This window comes from Haliotis rufescens, unplaced genomic scaffold (assembly GCF_023055435.1).
Source record: "Haliotis rufescens isolate VD_foot unplaced genomic scaffold, xgHalRufe1.0.p SCAF_3, whole genome shotgun sequence".
NCBI classification, from domain to species: Eukaryota; Metazoa; Mollusca; class Gastropoda; order Lepetellida; family Haliotidae; genus Haliotis; species Haliotis rufescens.
This window is the reverse complement of record NW_025964001.1, coordinates 64,244,993-64,264,047: the sequence shown is the minus strand read 5'-3', so window position 1 is coordinate 64,264,047 and position 19,055 is coordinate 64,244,993. Positions and strand designations below refer to the sequence as shown.

General features: G+C 42.1%; 1 protein-coding gene across 1 annotated transcript in view; it reads right to left on the bottom strand.

The window, feature by feature from the left end:
* The window catches only part of LOC124132401 (ketohexokinase-like), a 23,154-nt gene extending 4,099 nt beyond the window's left edge, over positions 1 to 19,055 (bottom strand). The window contains exons 1-7 of the mRNA XM_046496306.2: positions 18,951 to 19,055; positions 17,365 to 17,466; positions 13,466 to 13,582; positions 12,641 to 12,775; positions 3,482 to 3,560; positions 2,900 to 3,023; positions 2,326 to 2,440 (exon numbers count right to left, since the gene is read on the bottom strand). Coding sequence (XP_046352262.2) covers positions 2,326 to 2,440; positions 2,900 to 3,023; positions 3,482 to 3,560; positions 12,641 to 12,775; positions 13,466 to 13,582; positions 17,365 to 17,462 — 668 coding nt within the window. The 5' untranslated portion in view covers positions 17,463 to 17,466; positions 18,951 to 19,055. The remainder of the gene's footprint in view (positions 1 to 2,325; positions 2,441 to 2,899; positions 3,024 to 3,481; positions 3,561 to 12,640; positions 12,776 to 13,465; positions 13,583 to 17,364; positions 17,467 to 18,950) is intronic.

Genomic DNA, 19,055 nt, shown 5'->3' with positions numbered 1-19,055 from the left:
ATTACTCAGTTGACAATTGTTTTCGGAATGCCCGTTTGCGCTAAGACGGAACCCGGTCGCAAAAATGGTCACGAGAGGGGCACGAGTCGCTATTCGGCTTGTCCCGGAATAACACGAGTTGGTCACGAATGTTTTTTTCAGTTTACTGTTTTACGCGACGACCAACAATCCCAGCCAGGTCCTATATCTTTTCGTCCCGTTGATAATCTGGGCCTGACAAACTGGGGACTCAAAGGATGAGCACCGTTTGATCGTCCGATGTGAGGCAATCAGCGAGTTAACGTACGAGCCAGACCGCCGACCTAATTTAGTCGCCTCTTATGACAAGCAGTTGAGTGTTGCGGACATATTCTAAACATGTTATATGCCCGGATTAGGGTAGAAACGATACATCGGTCCACTGGTGCGACGATTCGATATTTACGATACGTTTTTATTTGAAATCTATACGAGACCATACACTTGCCAAAATACATTACAATTTAACTACGGTCACTCGCTTAATGACCCCCGACCCCACCCCCAGCGTTTTGGTCAGTCAAACGTTACTAAATGTTCAAGTTCACTACTAAAGATAGCCACTATGAATATGTGTGTTCAACTTGCTTGTCCTTTTGAACCTGCTCAAAATTAGTTATAGTCAAGACGTTTTCATGCGATTTGATATAAATAGAGAATCTGACCCGAGTGTCTTTTGATATCAAATATATCAACACGAGTTGATAAAAGTGGAAAGATTCCGAGGCTTGCCGAAGATTTTTGCCACTTTTATCAACGAGTGTTGATATATTTGATGTCAAAAGACACGAGGGTGAGATTTTATTTATCATCCAACATCATTCTTCCAACTTTTTCAATTTGTAGACAGTAATTAGCAGTGTCTTCAGTGTAAAAGGTACTGCTAACAGCTTCAGTAGCAGAGCTATTAGTGATGTCATTTGATTGTGACGTCATGGTAACAGTGACGTCACAATGGTCTGCAAAGCATTGTGATGTAATTTCATTGCAGCGATATCTACAGTGTAGATATCGATATCTACAGTGTAGATATCGCTTGATCTCATCCAAGCGATATCTCCTGTGGGAGCCAGTTTTGGATGATAAATATCCGTATCGCGATAAGTATCGTATCGTGACCTACGTATCGTGACTTTGCTGTGTCGTTCCACCCCTAGCTCGGGTGTCAAAAGACGTTAATAAGAGACTTCCCAATTCTAGTCATCTTCCCGAGGCAAGGGAGTTAACTAACCATAAAGGTCCAGTTTCCGCCCTTGCCAAACAAGGCTGGAAGATGGAATTAATTGTGCCGTTCAGAAGATATCAGTCGATTGCATGATTTGCAAATCGTATTTACCGCCAACTCGGCGTCAACAGATATTTTTCACAATCCTGTCATGTTATTAATCAAGGTGTTCGGGTGATTTTATAATACGAGTTTTATTACAATATAGATTTTGATTATCGATAAGATCGTCTTAACTGGGCGCCGCCATTTTGTTTGAAGTGAATGCAATTGATATGAGAAGTGGAATCTGATTGGTCAACGACAAGCTCCTTCCCAGCGCGTGACACCTACGTTACACTCTCGGTAACATCGCTGCCACCAGTGTGGGCGCGGCCATTACAAGAATCTTGAAATTTGCCCTCCAACCCCATATGTATTAACGTTTATACTTTTGTTAATGTCTTTGGGAAGGCCATCATATTTCAATTTGAAAAGGTTTACGACTGACCATGTTTTCCAGATGAATTTCATTGTTGTTTTGATAATCAGATTGGTTCGGGATTGCAGACTAACGGAAAATCAACAAACTTCTCCCTTTCATTCTTACTATATCATTAACACGATAGTTTTAATGAAATTCAAATTGACAAACGAAGAAAGTAATTTAGCAGCGATAAGTGTATTCGGCGTCACGACAGTCGTCACTTGTTTGTAAACATAACGGTCATTCGGTTGCGAGTTCAACTCCAAGCATGGTTGTGGCCACCTATTCACAGTGGGGAGATTTGACTGGTGGCAGCGATAGTATAGAGAGCTCCGGGAGCGTACTATCGCTGTGGTGAGCCTGGGTCAACGACATAGAAGGGACATAACTCGTACTAGGTCGCTGGTGGTGCTATGACAGAGCCCAGACATTCCAGCCTAGTTCAGCAAGGTTGGAAACAGGATTTGTGATAGTCAGTTAAGTCCCTTGCCTCGGGAAGATGGGCCACGCGATCCCGTTAGTTGCCTCTTACGACAAGCAAGGGTCGCTGAGGACCAATTCTAACCTGGATCTTCAGTGCCGCGCAGGATTGCAGAGTAATCATATGTTAACTTACCCAGGTTTAGTCTTGTTGGATAAACCCACAACCGCATCTTCCATGTTGTCATAACCAAGGTCCTGAGCAAACTCCTTACTCAGAAATAGGTAGTCCGGCAGTGCGAAGAGCTGTTCTGCAACACAACAGGTGAGGTGAAATTGGGTTTAACGTCGTGTCCAAGATTATTGCACTTATAGAGCGACGTGCATGCACGTGTGTGTGTGTGTGTGTGTGTGTGTGTGTGTGTTAGTCCGGACTGATGCCGATTTATAGGGCTAGCACACTGAGATACCATGCCGCAGTTTAACATGAATACCCCACTCAGACACAGTATACATGCTCCGAGTTTTAGCCCCTTAATGCCGAGCGCCAGACAGGCTCACAACTAGTACCATCTTTTACGTCTTTTGGTATGACGCGGCCGGGGATCGAACCCCGAACCTTCCGCTCTCCGGGCGGACGCTCTACCACTAGACCACGGAGGCGGCCTGCAACACAACAGGTCAGCCAGTTGTCATTCGTGAGGCCTCTGAAACAATGTTTCGGGCAGATTGCGAACCTGACTGAATACTTAATTTTTTAGTAAACTCACCACACCCTTTTCGACTTGGCTTTTCAAATTCGACGGAGGTAAGAATGTGGTGTAACCCTGCTGTCTTATTGTGATTCTGTACGTGGTGCAACATCCGGGCGGTCTCCTGTACATTGGGACGACACTGCAACATCAAACACAATGTTCAAACGTCTTGTTTGTTTGTTGTTTAACGCCGCACTCAGCAATATTACAGCTGCATGACGGCGGTCTGTAAATAATCGATTCTGGACCAGACAATCCAAAGATTGACATCATGAGCATCGATCGAAATTGGGATACGGTGGCATGCATCAACAAAGTCGGTCAGCCTGACCACGTGATCCGGTTAGTCGCCTCTTACGACAAGCATGCGTTGCTGAAGACCTATTCTACCCCGGATCTTCACGGATCAAAACGTCTTGCAGCTAACTTCATTTTGTGGGTGGAGGTGGGGCAATCTAGTGGTTAAACTAAAGCGTTCCTTAAGCCAAAGGTCCGGACTCTATTCACCACATGGATCTATCTTGTGACCTTGAGAATAACATGTCGGTTAAACTGCTGAAGTACGCACAATGTTTACAACAAGATGATAGCACAAACCTCAAAATGTATCCATTTGTACTTGTTCGTGGAAAGATCTATTTTCATAAAGTCGTCAGCATTGGCTTCCCTCAGATTACTGGAAAAACACAATCAATTGAAACATTCACAGTGCTGCGTGTGGGATGAACGGCAGGGTTTCCCGCTAATACCACAAATAACTATTACAACAATCACACAACAATCTCTGAAGTTTAAAGCTAGATTTAATAATTAAAACAAAGATAAATATAAAACAATTCTCAGTTACTGGGCAAGGCACTCATATACAAATCTATTTAGGCAAAGCAATATGGCAAATGTGCAATATAGATAATAGTCACCTCAGATTTCTTGACATCACATTCCTAACGTATTCAATCTCACATAGTTCCAAACTTATATATCACAGTTCACAGGATAACTGGGTAACAACTTGCCCTCATAGAGTAAAACAATTTCTAAGTAAGCTATCTACTTAAGCACACAACAAAAGGTTGATCGGCCCACACCAATCAGTTACCAAGGCAACTAAAACTCCAATCACCCCACAAGCACGCTTCTCCCCGTCAGGCAGCTTGCTTAACTCAATCAAGCATGACGCCGTCCACCCAAACTGGACCCCTTGTGAACCATACACATATACAACGTCACTCATAACACTCTACCCCTTAAAAAAGAATGTTTTACAGAGCTTCACAATGATATGGAAAACTTCTAAAATACAGTAATACATATTTTACCAAATTCATACAAAAGTACAAGATATATACACACATATTACCAAACACATAATCTATGTCAACATATTCAATCGTAGGGTTTGTTTCCCTCCTGTACAAACGCAAACAATTCTTGATTCAACACCATGTTTTTGTTCACATACTCATTGTCATTGTTCATTTTCACACATATACTGAGTCAAATAAAAAACTTCACATTTTTAAAAGTAATCCCATATATGATATACAACGGACAAATGTATCAGAGAAGGTAATTTTTAATCATTAATGTCCAAAGAAAGATGGACCTTGTGATGCTTGTGAACACATGATTTGGAAGACGACGCCATTGTTGCTGCCAAATGGTGCCAAGATCTTGCAAATTTTGTGGTTGGTTCTGGAGAGTGCGCAGACTTCTGCCAAGAGCATCCCAGACGTGTTCGATGGGATTGAGGTCGGGAGACCTTGACAGCAAGTTCATGACGTTGACTCCCGCATTCTGAAGGAAATTCGACCGCCTCCGTGGTCTAGTGGAAGAGCGTCCGCCCGGAGAGCGGAAAGTCCGGGGTTCGATCCCCAGCCGCGTCATACCAAAAGACGTTAAAAGATGGTACTTGTTGTTACCCTGTCTGGCGCTCGGCATTAAGGGGCTAAAACAAGGACTGGTCGGCTCGGAGTCAGTATACTGTGTCTGAGTGGGGTATTCATGTTGAACTGCGGCATGGTATCTCAGTTGGCTAGCACTATAAATCGGCATCAGTCCGGACTAGTACAAGCAGCCACACACACACACACACGTGAATGCACGTCGCTATATAAGTGCAATATTCTTGGACGCGACGTTAAACTCAATTTCACCTCCCCTCACCTGAAGGAAATTCCTTGTCACAATTGCTGTGTGGGGTCTGGTATTGTTGTGTTGGAAGATCAAACCGGGTCGTAAGTGTCGCTGTGCCCACAATTGACGTTGACGTCTGTGTAATTGAGTCAGAATCGGCCCGCAGTATGGCCGTCGTGCTTGAAGGTGAGCAGTTCTCAGACGGTTTCGAACAGTTTACGCACCCAGTCTACCCCTAAACAGTTCATTTCTGGTTGATGTAGCCGTCAAAAATCGGTTACGGAGGTGACGTAAGACAATCTGACGATCCTCTGCATGTGACGTCACACGTGGTCGACCTGGCGGAGGGCGATCAGCGGTGGTACCCGTTTGCTGTAGACGCGTCTGTAAACCATAAACAGTCCTTCGACTACAACCCATCGTCCTTGCGACTTCAGCTACGGACGTTCCCGTCTGCAACATGCCGATGGCACGTTCACGTTGCACATTTGAAAGGCGTGGCATGACAAATGGCCGTAAAGACTTTTGTTTTCTTGTGTTTTTCTTTTTTTTGTTAATGACTGCTAACAAGTATGGCTGAAAACACGCGCGGTATTATGGCCACGTGACCAGTTGAACGTGAAAAAACACTTTTGCCACTATAGTGCTGTGCACATGATTTTGGTCGATTCACCTGCACAAAAACGGGTGTTATCTGAAGACAATACGTGGCCATTACTGTTTAAATACACAATAAGGGCCAACAATGATAACTGGTCAAAATGTTAAAATTTTAGGATTGTGAAGTTTTTAATTTGGTTCAGTATATACTGTTCAGTACTCCACATACTGTGAAACCTCTGGAAAGTGCGTCGGCGATGATATTATCCTTGCCCTTGATATACATAATTTCCAGGTTGTTTGTTTCTACAGCAATGTTCCACCTCACCAGTCTCTGGTTCTTGTTTTTCATTCTGCTGACAAACACAAGTGGATTGTGGTCTGTGTATACTAACACTGGCCACACTGTTGTGCACACATATATGGCGAATTGTTCTAATACCAGTATTAGTCCAAGTGTCTCTTTCTCGATGGTGGAATTCTTTTGGTGTTTGTTAAACTTCCTACTGAAGTAACATATAGGGTGTTCAATACCCATGGCATCTTCTTGTTGTAGCACTGCCCCCGCACCAAGGTCACACGCATCCACATAAATGGTAAATTGTTTCTGGTAATCAGGAGCTATCAGCACTGGGGAGTTCGTTAATATGGCTTTGACTTTCTTGAACGCTTCTTCTTCTTGTTCTTTCTAAATGCCACTCAAAGAAGTTGTTCTTTCCAGTGAAAAAAAATGTTCTTCTGAAGCAAACCTGTCAAAGGCGATGCTACTTGGGCAAAATTTCTACAGAACCTGCGGTAATATCCCGCCACTCCTAGAAAACTCATTAGTTGTTTTCTGTTTCTAGGTTCTGGAAAATTCACAATCGCCTCGACTTTGGCTTGAACTGGCTTTACTTGACCTTGACCTACCACGTGACCGGGTAAGTTCTCATTTTATTCTTAGTTTTTTAAAAGAAATCGAATTGTTTAATAAATTTTGATCATTATGCTTTGTAAATAAACAAATTAACTTTTACAATTGGTAAAATAAATCAGTAACTGAGATTGTTAGTGGCTATATCCTCGAAGGGGGTTGAAGTAGTGTAAAATTATTGTCCCCCTGAGAGGGTATGTAAGACTACGTCTTTCAAAGTATATTTATTTCTACCACGTTTTTAATCGTAGCATATGTGTTATTTTAATGTTTGCTAAATTTGTCAACCATCGCCAACAGCTGAAGGGATTATGTAAATCCGCCTGGGATCCATTCAGGTAGAAAAAGTACTGTAAGTTCCCGTGGACCCTAGCATGGTGATCTCTCTTCAGTGGCTGGCGATCTATAGCTCGTTTTTATCTTGTATTGTTACGTATGGTGTTATATTTTTATGGCTAACTACTAGTTTCACTCACTCACTCACTAGGATGCACGGACTATTGCTAGGCTGTATGATGTTATTCGTCAACATGTAATCTATCTCTTTTCTCAACTGCTCTAGTTTGATTGGATTACACCTATAAACATGTTGCTTAACTGGAAGAGCTTCCCCCACGTCTATATCATGCTCAATCAAGTTTGTGCGAGATGGTGTGACAGGAAAAAGATTTTCAAATTCCATAATCAACCCTTTCATTTCCTGTTTCTCACTACCGATCATATGGGATAGTTTCTCGTCCAAATTGTTCAAAATTTCAGAATTGTTTAATTTAACTGCCGGTGCATCAGCACCTTCAAAGTGAAATTGTTCTTCATTTTGACTTTCACTGACATTCCCCACACACATAGGTACACTATTCTGTCCTCTTTCATGGTATTTATTTATCATGTTGACAAGACAATACCTACTAGACCTACGTCTACCTGGAGTATTGATCACATAATCAGTGTCACTAACTCTCTTTGATACTGTATATGGTCCTGAATATTTGGCATGAAGTGGTTTTCCCTGCAGAGGTAACAATACTAGTACTTTTCACCAGGGTAAAATTCAAGATGGACTGCCTTTCTATCATACCATTCTTTCATCTTTTCTTGGCTCGATTGTAAGTTTGCTTCGCTAACTCGCTTGCAATCAATCGTTCTTTGAAGTCGGACGCATACTGCCAGATGTTTGTTTCTGAACTTTCATTCAACCATTTATCCTTTAGCAGTTTCAAAGGACCTCGCATCTGCCTTCCAAACACTAACTCATAAGGACTGAACCCTAGCGAATCCTGCATAGTTTCTCTGGATGCATAAAGTACACAAGGAACTCCCTTATCCCAGTCCTTATCATGGTCCATACAGTATCATCTTAGCATGGTTTTTAAGGTCTGATGGAATCTCTCCAAAGCTCCCTGAGACTCTGGATGGTATGGGCTGGATTTAAATTGTCTGACCCCTAACTCACACATAAGACTTTTAAAATGATTCGTCATGAAATTCGAACCCTGATCTGATTGTAATTCCTTCGGTAATCCAAATACTGTGAAAAACTTGGTTAAAGTCTCACAAATAGTTTTTGTCTTAATGTTACGCAATGTAATGGTCTCAGGGAACCTGGTAGATGTACACATGATTGTTAACAAAAACTTATTCCCTGATTTTGACTTTGGTAATGGCCCTACACAATCGATCAGTACCCTACTGAATGGTTCCCCGAACGCTGGAATGGGTTTTAAAGGGTACTTATGAATTGTTTGATTTGGCTTACCTACCAACTGGCAAGTGTGACAAGTTCTACAGTATTCCCTTACATCATTTTGTATACCTGGCCAATAGAAATGGTTCAACAACTTCTGGTAAGTTTTGTTAACACCTAAGTGACCTGCTAACGGTGAATCATGTGCTAGACTGAGGATTTCCTCACGATAACACTGTGGTACTACAACTTGATGTTGAACACGCCAAAACTCATCTGCAGGAACGTCAGGCGGTCTCCACTTTCTCATCAAAATATCCAAATCCAAGTAATACCCCACAGGTATATTCTCTATCTCCTTCACAGACAAAGCCATTTGCCTAAACTTTACCAACTCACTATCAGCCTTTTGCTTCTGAATCAGTTCCTCTCTAGACCACACACCTTTAAATTCAACACCATCTTGTGATTCTACACCAGGATCCATAACTTGCCTAGCTCCTACATCATCCAATCCACACCTAAAAGTTTCTGACAAATCTACATGGCCTTCTTCAACTGGCAGATCTATTTCCTCTGACTGAACTTCAACTGGCAACTCTACATTCTCTGACTGAACTTCATTCCTAGCCATAGCTCTAGTAACAGCACATGCGGGGTATAAATCAATGCTTTTTACCATGTCCTAATCCAAAACCTGAGCTGTGTCTGAACTTTCATCACTAACTGAATCCACAGAAATCGTAGGTTCATCACACATAACAGGGTCAGCGCTGATTACTGAAACCTTAGGTTTAACCTCACCTCCAGCTAGATCATTTCCTAACAAAACATCAACACCAGACACCGGAAGTTGTGATCTAACAACTGTTCCCGAAACAAGTTCTGACTCAAACTCTACAGTATGAAGAGGAACATGGACAACACCACATTCTATACCTTGCATGATTACACTTGTTCCTGTATAAGTTTCTTCTGATAGAGGAACTTTACCTTCCAGTATGAGAGTTTGTAATGCACCTGTATCCCTGAGAATAGTGACTGCCTTTGGATCGCCACTGCCTATCATGATCTCACCTTTAGACATGAAAGGATCGTAAGTTGCCTTAGACCTATCCATTTTCACTTCATCCTTGGACTCAACAACAGGTATGTCCTGACTGAGTAAACTACTAGGTGTCTTACTAAACACTGCGGCGCTACCATGACCTTGGGGTCCCCCACTCTGAGTTTGATTTTTCCTACCATTAGCATAGCTACCATGTCCATTTTCCAGACTACCTGAGTTACTAGCAAAGTGAGATTTACCACTGTAACCTTGGTTACCACCACGATCTCCAAAATAACTCTCTACGCTGACCTTGCAACTGCTGACCTTGAAATTGCTGACCTCGATCAGAATTGCAATTGGAATAACCCGTGAATGACTGACCACGACTTTGTCCACCATTATTCACAGACTTGTGATCGGACTGACCCTGACACGACTGACCATAGGATGAGCGACCACTCCCATGGCTTTGATAACTGGACTGAAATTTTCGATCTGAATAATTGTTGCCACGACCACGACCTCCGCCATGATAATCTCTAGACTGAAAATTTCTTGAAAATACACTTTTGTGAGTGAGTGTGTACCCATCTGCTAACGTAGCCGCTTCCCGCCACGTTTTTACATCATGCTCATCCAAAAACACATTCACATCAGTTGAACTACACCTTTTGAGCTCTTCAATCAACATTAATTGTTTCAGTTTGTCATAGTTTCCACCTACGTTCTCGGATGCACACCATCTGTCAAAATGAATCTCCTTGACCATACCAAACTCAACATGGGTTTGATTTTCATTTTTTTGTGTGTAATTTCTGAACTTTTGCCTATATGCCTCTGGAACAAGTTTGTAAGCGCTTAAAATGGCTTTTTTTAACAACTTCATACTCTGCACTTTCCTCCACAGATAATGCTGCATAGGCCTCCTCAGCCTTACCCACTAGTGCACTTTGTAATAAAGAAGTCCAACAATGTCTAGGCCACTTTAATTTTTTTGCTGTTTTTTTTCAAAATGAGCAAAATAAGTGTCTATTTCACTTTCGCGAAAGCGAGGAACAAACCTAATAAATTGGGCAATGTCCTCTTCCTGTTCAACAATTCTATTTCTAGTCCTCCCTAATTCACACCCTCTGCTTAGTTTTTCCATCTCGCGCTCATGCTCCCATTGTTTTTCTTGTCTTTCAAGTTCATATCTCTCACGTTCAGACTCTTGTTTTCCACGTTCATATTCTTGTTTTTCTCTCTCTATTTCTCTCTTTACTTTCAGCAATTCTATTTCCCTGTCAAATTGCATCTTAGCAACTTTCTCACTCTCAAATACATCCAATGTGTCTTTCTCCTCAACTAAGTTTTTGCTGACTAATTTTCCCCACAATACTTTCTGAATGACATCTTTTTTAGCTGTCTCATCTATTCTAATGTCTGATACTCGGCTACTAGCTTAAGCTCTGCCTTTGACAAGGTTTTAAATTTGGTTTGAGTTACTGATTGCATAAACTCACTAGGTATAAAACTCATGATGCTACTGACATGATATACATGTATGACACATAAAAAAAAAGATTGTTGTGATCTTCAAGACTTTTCTTTTCGAATAATGATTATAGGAGGGAAGTAAATAACAGAAATATGTTTCTCACTTAGAATTTAACCCCTTATGATTTAAATAGGTTCATAAATCGACGAGCCCCCATTTGTTACGTGTGGTATGAACGGCAGGGGTTCCCGCTAATACCACAAATAACTATTACAACAATCACACAACAATCTCTGAAGTTTAAAGCTAGATTTAATAATTAAAACAAAGATAAATATAAAACCATTCTCAGTTACTGGGCAAGGCACTCATATACAAATCTATTTAGGCAAAGCAATATGGCAAATGTGCTGTATAGATAATAGTCACCTCAGATTTCTTGACATCACATTCCCAACGTATTCAATCTCACATAGTTCCAAACCTATATATCACAGTTCACAGGATAACTGGGTAACAACAGTTTCCTCCTTCGAAGCGTCGACATGACCGTCTAACTTTGTCTCCGGACATAACGCTGGGCTGAACTGCCCTCGTTCAGTTATACCATATTTCTCCCTCTCCAATTCTTTTTCCTTCCTTTTCTGTTCGATAACATGCCCTCATATAGTAAACAAATTTCCAAGTAAGCTATCTACTTCAGCACACAACAAAAGGTTGATCGGCCAACACCAATCAGTTACCAAGCCAACTCAAACTCCAATCACCCCACAAGCACGTTTCCCCCGTCAGGCAGCTTGCTTAACTCAATCAAGCATGACGCCGTCCACCCAAACTGGACCCCTTGTGAACCATACAAATATACAACGTCACTCATACGACAGTAATGGTTTTGTTATGTGGAAGTGGGTACCGTGTTGTAACTTTGTATGCAATGATAACTGTGGGAGGAATTTCACTGAGTAATTTCACTATGCTTGACGTAAGAGGCGACGAACGGGATCGGGTGATCAGGCCCGTTGACTTGGTTGATGCATGTCATCGTATCCCAATTGGGTGGATCGATGCTCATGATATCAGTCATCGGATTGTCTGGTCCAAACTCGATTATTTACAGACCGCCGTCATATAGCTGGAGTGCGGCGTTAAAAAACAAACAAACAAACAAAACAAAACTGATTTCACATATTAGTTCTGTATATACATAATTCTAGATTAATATTCGCGTTCAAAATTTGGGAAACACGTACTACAAACAGTAGAACGACTGACAGTAGTGAAGTATCTAATGTAGGGGTCAGAGGCCTGTAACTAATCTGAGCCAGGAACAAAAGTTAATACTAGTTTGTTTGTTTGTTGTTTAACGCCACACTCAGCAATATTCCAGCTATATGACGGCGGTCTATAAATAATCGTGCCTGGACCAGAAAATCCAGTGAATGACCTCATGGGCATCAGTCCACCCAATTGTGATATGATGACATGCATCAACCAAGTGAGCGAGGCTGACCACCCGATCCCGTCGGTCGCCTCTTACGACAAGCATAGTCGCCTTTTACGGCAAGCATGGGTTGCTGAAGACCTATTCTACCCCATCTTCACGGGTCAGTTAATATTGGTATGAACATCGACCAAGGCCAGGAAGGCAATCAATAATTTCAACATTGAAACCACCTCTTTTAATTAGTCGGCTCTTACAACATGGTGGTATTTTGGACAACACGGGACATTAAGGACTTATTTTGGACATGACCGGATGGTGGGGGGTTATTCTGGACAACGCGGGATGGTGGGGGCTTTTTCTGGACAAGACGGGATGGTGGGGAATACCCACTAGGTAGTAGGGATTTGACTGACTGAATACTAAATTCAGTATTGTTTGCATTTTGACTGACTTGTTAGTATGCAGTATTGTTCTGGAGCCGTTGCGGGTGTTGACGATGACGACTGACAGCGGGCAGGACATGTCCGGACACACCACCACGTGGTCAAGGCTGACCCCGTAGCTGGCAAAATCCTCCCTGAGAAACCTGGCAACAAAATATTCGCCTGGAGACGTAATATTTTTCAGCCAACACTGTGGAAGATTCCACGGCCGAGAGTCCCCAGTATACACAGCACGCACTGAAGAACTAAACTAGGGTCGGGTGGTCACTTTGGTTGATGCTATGGCTCCCGTTCCACAAAGCGACCTTAGCGCTAAGACGATCGTAAATCTCTTATTTTAACATGGGCTTATGACAATCGTAGCGCTAAGATCGCTTTGTGGAACAGGGCCCTGGACAATATGTGATCCCACGGGAAAGTTGGGATTGTCGTAGTTCACATTCCCTTATAATATTATATTCATTGGTGCAGCAGCAGCAGCAGCAGCAGCAGCAGCAGCAGTAGTAGTAGTAGTAGTAGTAGTAGTAGTATACAGAATTACTACACATCCATGAACTTTTCTTTCAGTACAGCATTGGAGGACTCCAGTCTTTTATAGGGATAATCTAGAAATTATGATTTAAATTAAGAATTTCTGCCTTTGAGACTTTTGCAAGTCTACCCCATTAGTTCTGTGTCACATATTTGTCTCAAAGAAGTGACCATTATTCCTTGAATGCTGAATAGTTTGATTACTAGTATTACAACTAGTTCGTTTAGTACTGTAAATGCTGTCGTTTCGTTTAATTGAAAAACGCATCTATTCAACACATTGATTTTAACGCTAGCATTACCTTAGTTCTTGAGATTGTGCTACCGTTCCGAAATATTCCACTGGTTGCCCTAGTAACGCCAGAACTGATGACGTGTTTGATGCGTTGCCACCACGTTGCCATGCGCAATCCAAACACCTGTGACAAACAATATTAACATGTGATATTTCCCACAGCTCTTGTAACGCTTTGGTTTCCGCCTATTTACTTTACTGTTAACGCTTATATTGTATAGCGTGGTTTCAATAACAGAATAGAAAATTGTGACATCGCGCGTATGAAACTGTACATCCTATTAAATATAATAATTTATATGCATTGTTTGAGACGGTCATAGTTACATGTTAGTGAATGAGTGAGTTACCATCGACAATATTTCAGTCATATCGTTACCAGAAGTTATACGTGTGTGTGTTTAGACTGGATAAAAACCTGTCTTCGATGGACAGTAAAGTAACTAGATTATCACAGCTTCGATTTAGGACTAGTTCAGAACATTTAAAAGAGTGCATTATCAATCTACGAAAAAAACTACAAATGGGCAATATATTACCAGCAAATAAAATTTTGTTTGTTGATTAACGCCGTACTTAGCAATATTACAGCTATATGACGGCGGTCTGTAAATAAATAGAATCTGGACCAGACAATCCAGTGATTGACATCATGAGCATTGATCTACGCAACTTGGATACGATGACAAGTATCAACCGATCCCGTTAGTCGCCTCTTTTGATAAGCAGAGTCAACTTTTACGGATGGTATATCACGATACTACGGACCATGGGTACTTAGTACTTTTATTTCCTGCATGGACCCCGGCAGGATCCATATCATCCTCTCAGTTGTTGGCGTTTATTGACAAACTTAGCCAAAACAGCACATGTTCTACCATTAAAAACGTGACAGAAATAAATATACTTTAGCCTCCGTAAAGGCCCCATTACACAGGGCTGCGACCTTTGTGCCACCTTTGAGCAACCAACCTCCTCGGCGACCTTTGTGCGACTGTTTTGAACATGTTCAAAACTTCACGGCGACCATGGAGTCCATGGCGACGTCTCAACCTCCCGTGTGCCACCTTGGAACGACCTAGGCAACCATTCTGCCTCCTTTGGGCTTCCAACGACGACCTGGCAAATTCTATGGTCGCACACGGGAGGCACAAAGGTATTTGACTGGATCAAGGAAAGACTGAAGAGTTTCAATCCCAAATGGTACGAAGGCCCAGTTGTCTGAGGCGCCGGAATTCGCCCCTTCGTACCAGAAACCTATGATCGCGGGTTCGAATCCTACATTCGCTTCGATTATATGTCTAGGTTTGTCGATCCGTGCTTGCGGGTTTCATACCCGTGTTGAGGCCTGCATCACTTCGGGTTTTCCTCCCACACCAAACTAACACGCCGTGATATTCAAAGCGGCGTTACATCAAACTCACTCACTCACTCACTCAATCCCAACCGATTCAAATTCAAACACTACACTTGCAGGTCTTTCCGATTGTTACCATGACATCGCCGACGACGGGAACAATCCTACGGTGGCCCATAAGGGACCTGGTGTCTGTTTTTCAATATTTTGATATTTCACTTACTTTTATCGTAACCTTTTGCAAATTTCTTTGATAGGCATTTAGAAATTGGAGTACTAAGTAAGGATAATAATTCATGGACGAACAACTTCTTTATTACAATTAAGAGCGGTGATAGAACCTACACCGAAACGTCGCTCTTAATTGTAATAAAGAAGTTGTTCGTCCATAAATTCTTATCCTTACTTTTGCAAATTAACAAAATTTGTCATACCATTATGTGATAAATTATGTATAAAAACAACCGAAACATTGAAAATGTACTTTCAAGTAGCTATTGAATCGCTGAAATGTTTAGCGAAAATGTCAAAAACTAAAAAGAAAATGTCAAAAACAAAAACGAAAAGGTCAAAAACAAACGCGAAAATGTCAAAAACTAAAATGAAAATACAGAAAACTATTTCCACCGCTGTGTAAATATTATCACCGCGGTGGAAATGGTTTTCTGTATTTTCATTTTAGTTTTTGACATTTTCGTTTTTGTTTTTGACATTTTCATTTTAGCTTTTGACATTTTCGCTTCACTTTTCAGCGATTCAATATCTTCTTTATACATGATTTCTCATATGTTTGTATGACAAATCGTGTTAATTTGCAAAAGGTTACGATAACAGTAAGTGAAATGTCAAAATATTGAAAAACAGGCTCCATGTCCCTTATGGGCCACCGTACAATCCTGTTCACTGACTGATGATGAGGGGCGGTCGGGTAGCCTAGTGGTTAAAGCGTTCGCTCGTCACGCCGAAAACCCGGGTTCGATTCCCGACATGGGTACAATGTGTGAAGCCCATTTCTGGCCTGTAACTAATCTGAGCCAGGAACAAAAGTTAATACTAGTTTGTTTGTTTGTTGTTTAACGCCACACTCAGCAATATTCCAGCTATATGACGGCGGTCTATAAATAATCGTGCCTGGACCAGAAAATCCAGTGAATGACCTCATGGGCATCAGTCCACCCAATTGTGATATGATGACATGCATCAACCAAGTGAGCGAGGCTGACCACCCGATCCCGTCGGTCGCCTCTTACGACAAGCATAGTCGCCTTTTACGGCAAGCATGGGTTGCTGAAGACCTATTCTACCCCATCTTCACGGGTCAGTTAATATTGGTATGAACATCGACCAAGGCCAGGAAGGCAATCAATAATTTCAACATTGAAACCACCTCTTTTAATTAGTCGGCTCTTACAACATGGTGGTATTTTGGACAACACGGGACATTAAGGACTTATTTTGGACATGACCGGATGGTGGGGGGTTATTCTGGACAACGCGGGATGGTGGGGGCTTTTTCTGGACAAGACGGGATGGTGGGGAATACCCACTAGGTAGTAGGGATTTGACTGACTGAATACTAAATTCAGTATTGTTTGCATTTTGACTGACTTGTTAGTATGCAGTATTGTTCTGGAGCCGTTGCGGGTGTTGACGATGACGACTGACAGCGACTGACAGCGGGACAGCGGGCAGGACATGTCCGGACACACCACCACGTGGTCAAGGCTGACCCCGTAGTTGTACTTTCAAGTAGCTATTGAATCGCTGAAATGTTTAGCGAAAATGTCAAAAACTAAAAAGAAAATGTCAAAAACAAAAACGAAAAGGTCAAAAACAAACGCGAAAATGTCAAAAACTAAAATGAAAATACAGAAAACTATTTCCACCGCTGTGTAAATATTATCACCGCGGTGGAAATGGTTTTCTGTATTTTCATTTTAGTTTTTGACATTTTCGTTTTTGTTTTTGACATTTTCATTTTAGCTTTTGACATTTTCGCTTCACTTTTCAGCGATTCAATATCTTCTTTATACATGATTTCTCATATGTTTGTATGACAAATCGTGTTAATTTGCAAAAGGTTACGATAACAGTAAGTGAAATGTCAAAATATTGAAAAACAGGCTCCATGTCCCTTATGGGCCACCGTACAATCCTGTTCACTGACTGATGATGAGGGGCGGTCGGGTAGCCTAGTGGTTAAAGCGTTCGCTCGTCACGCCGAAAACCCGGGTTCGATTCCCGACATGGGTACAATGTGTGAAGCCCATTTCTGGTGTCCCCCGCCGTGATGTTGCTGGAATATTGCTAAAAGCGGCGTAAAACACCACTCACTCACTCACTCACTGTTATGAAAGGGGCGGTCGGGTAGCCTAGTGGTTAAAGCGTTCGCTCGTCACGCCGAAAACCCGGGTTCGATTCCCGACATGGGTACAATGTGTGAAGCCCATTTCTGGTGTCCCCCGCCGTGATGTTGCTGGAATATTGCTAAAAGCGGCGTAAAACCATACTCACTCCCTCACTGATGATGAGATGGGGTGTGTACTCACCGTTGGGCGGAATCTTCCTGGGGGTAGTCTGCCACAATCTTCACTATGTCCAGACATACCAGGCCCACACAGAGCACGCGCTTCCCGTCACGTGACATCGTACTGTCACACAGCACAGAATAAAATACGTATCAACCAAATATTGATAAAAAATCAGGTAGCCAATACATGTAAAAGGATTATTGAGCAGCAAAACATAATACACATACTGTGTTTACTGTGTATAACTAGGCTACCTGTACGTCTAACCGCGCTAATACCCGTGAAGATCCGGGGTGGAATAAGTCTTCAGCAACCTATGCTTGCCGTTAAAGGCGTATATACTTGTCATAAGAGGCGACTAACGGGATCGGGTGGTCAGGCTCGGTGACTGGGTTGATGCATGTCATCGTATCCCAATTGCGTGGATCGATGCTCATGATGCCAATCACTGGATTGTCTGGTCCAGGTTCGATTATATACAGACCGCCGTCATATAGCTTTAATATTGCTGATTGTGGCGTTAAACAACAAACAAACAAATAAATACCGCGCTAAATTGTAGTTGGAACCATATCCGCACTGTCTTAGTAAATTTCTATTGTGTTTTCTGACCCAATTGTATTGCCACACATACTTTGTATAGTGTAGTAACCGTACATCCGAATTTATAACCTGTATTTGTACATATTGTTTAAGACCCGTGAAGATCCGGGGTAGAATAGGTCTTTGAACAGCAACCCATGCTTGCCGTTAAAGGTGACTTTGCTTGTCGTAAAAGGCGACTAACGGGATCGGGTGGTTAGGCTCGCTGATTTGGTTGATGCATGTCATCGATCCCAGCAGATATCAATCACTTGATTGTCTGGTCCAGACTCGATCTTTTACAGACCGTCGTCATATACCTGGAATACTGCTGAGTGCGGCGTTAAACAACAAACAAAGAAACATATTATTTAAAAATTCCATCTGACAGTGACTGAGAAAGAAGTAGCTTCAGTCAGAGGTGGTTATGTGGATTTGATACCCCTGAATGGAAATTACTTCGATTCCGATTGGTCAAATTCATGGTAGAATATTAGTTATGTCGGAATGTTAAACCTGAGATAGGGAAGACCACGGAAAGTGTGCCGGAACCTGCTGCCGAGACTCAAGTGGAAAGTTCTGATGGAATACAACTACAGAGATCGCTTACATGCACAGGGGATGCTTTGTTTGTTTGTGTATTTTTTGTTTAACGCCGCTATCAGCAATATAACAGCTTTATGACGGCGGTCAGTAAATAATCGAGTCTGGACCAGACAATCCAGTGATTGACATCATGAGCATCGAATCACGCAACTGGGAGACGATGACATGCATCAACTAAGTCAGCGAGCCTGACCACCCGATCCCGTTCGTCGCCTCTTACGACAAGCGTAGTTGCCTTTTATGGCCAAACCCTTCTAGGGCCCCATACACCTTGACACACTGCGTGCACACACCACCACGCTAAGCGGAAGATCGGCAGTGTCGCCAAGGAAACATCTGTCTAGTTCAGAGCGTGATGATAAGTGACTTACTGGTACTTCTAAACTGCTAAAACATAAGTTCACATCAATACTCACCCTTTTCAGCAGTTAGATCTAGAGCGCCATTGCAGCCGGGCAGTTGTGAAATCGGGTCACTGATTAACGATACAGCCGGTGTTTGTCATATTTTCGTACCATAAA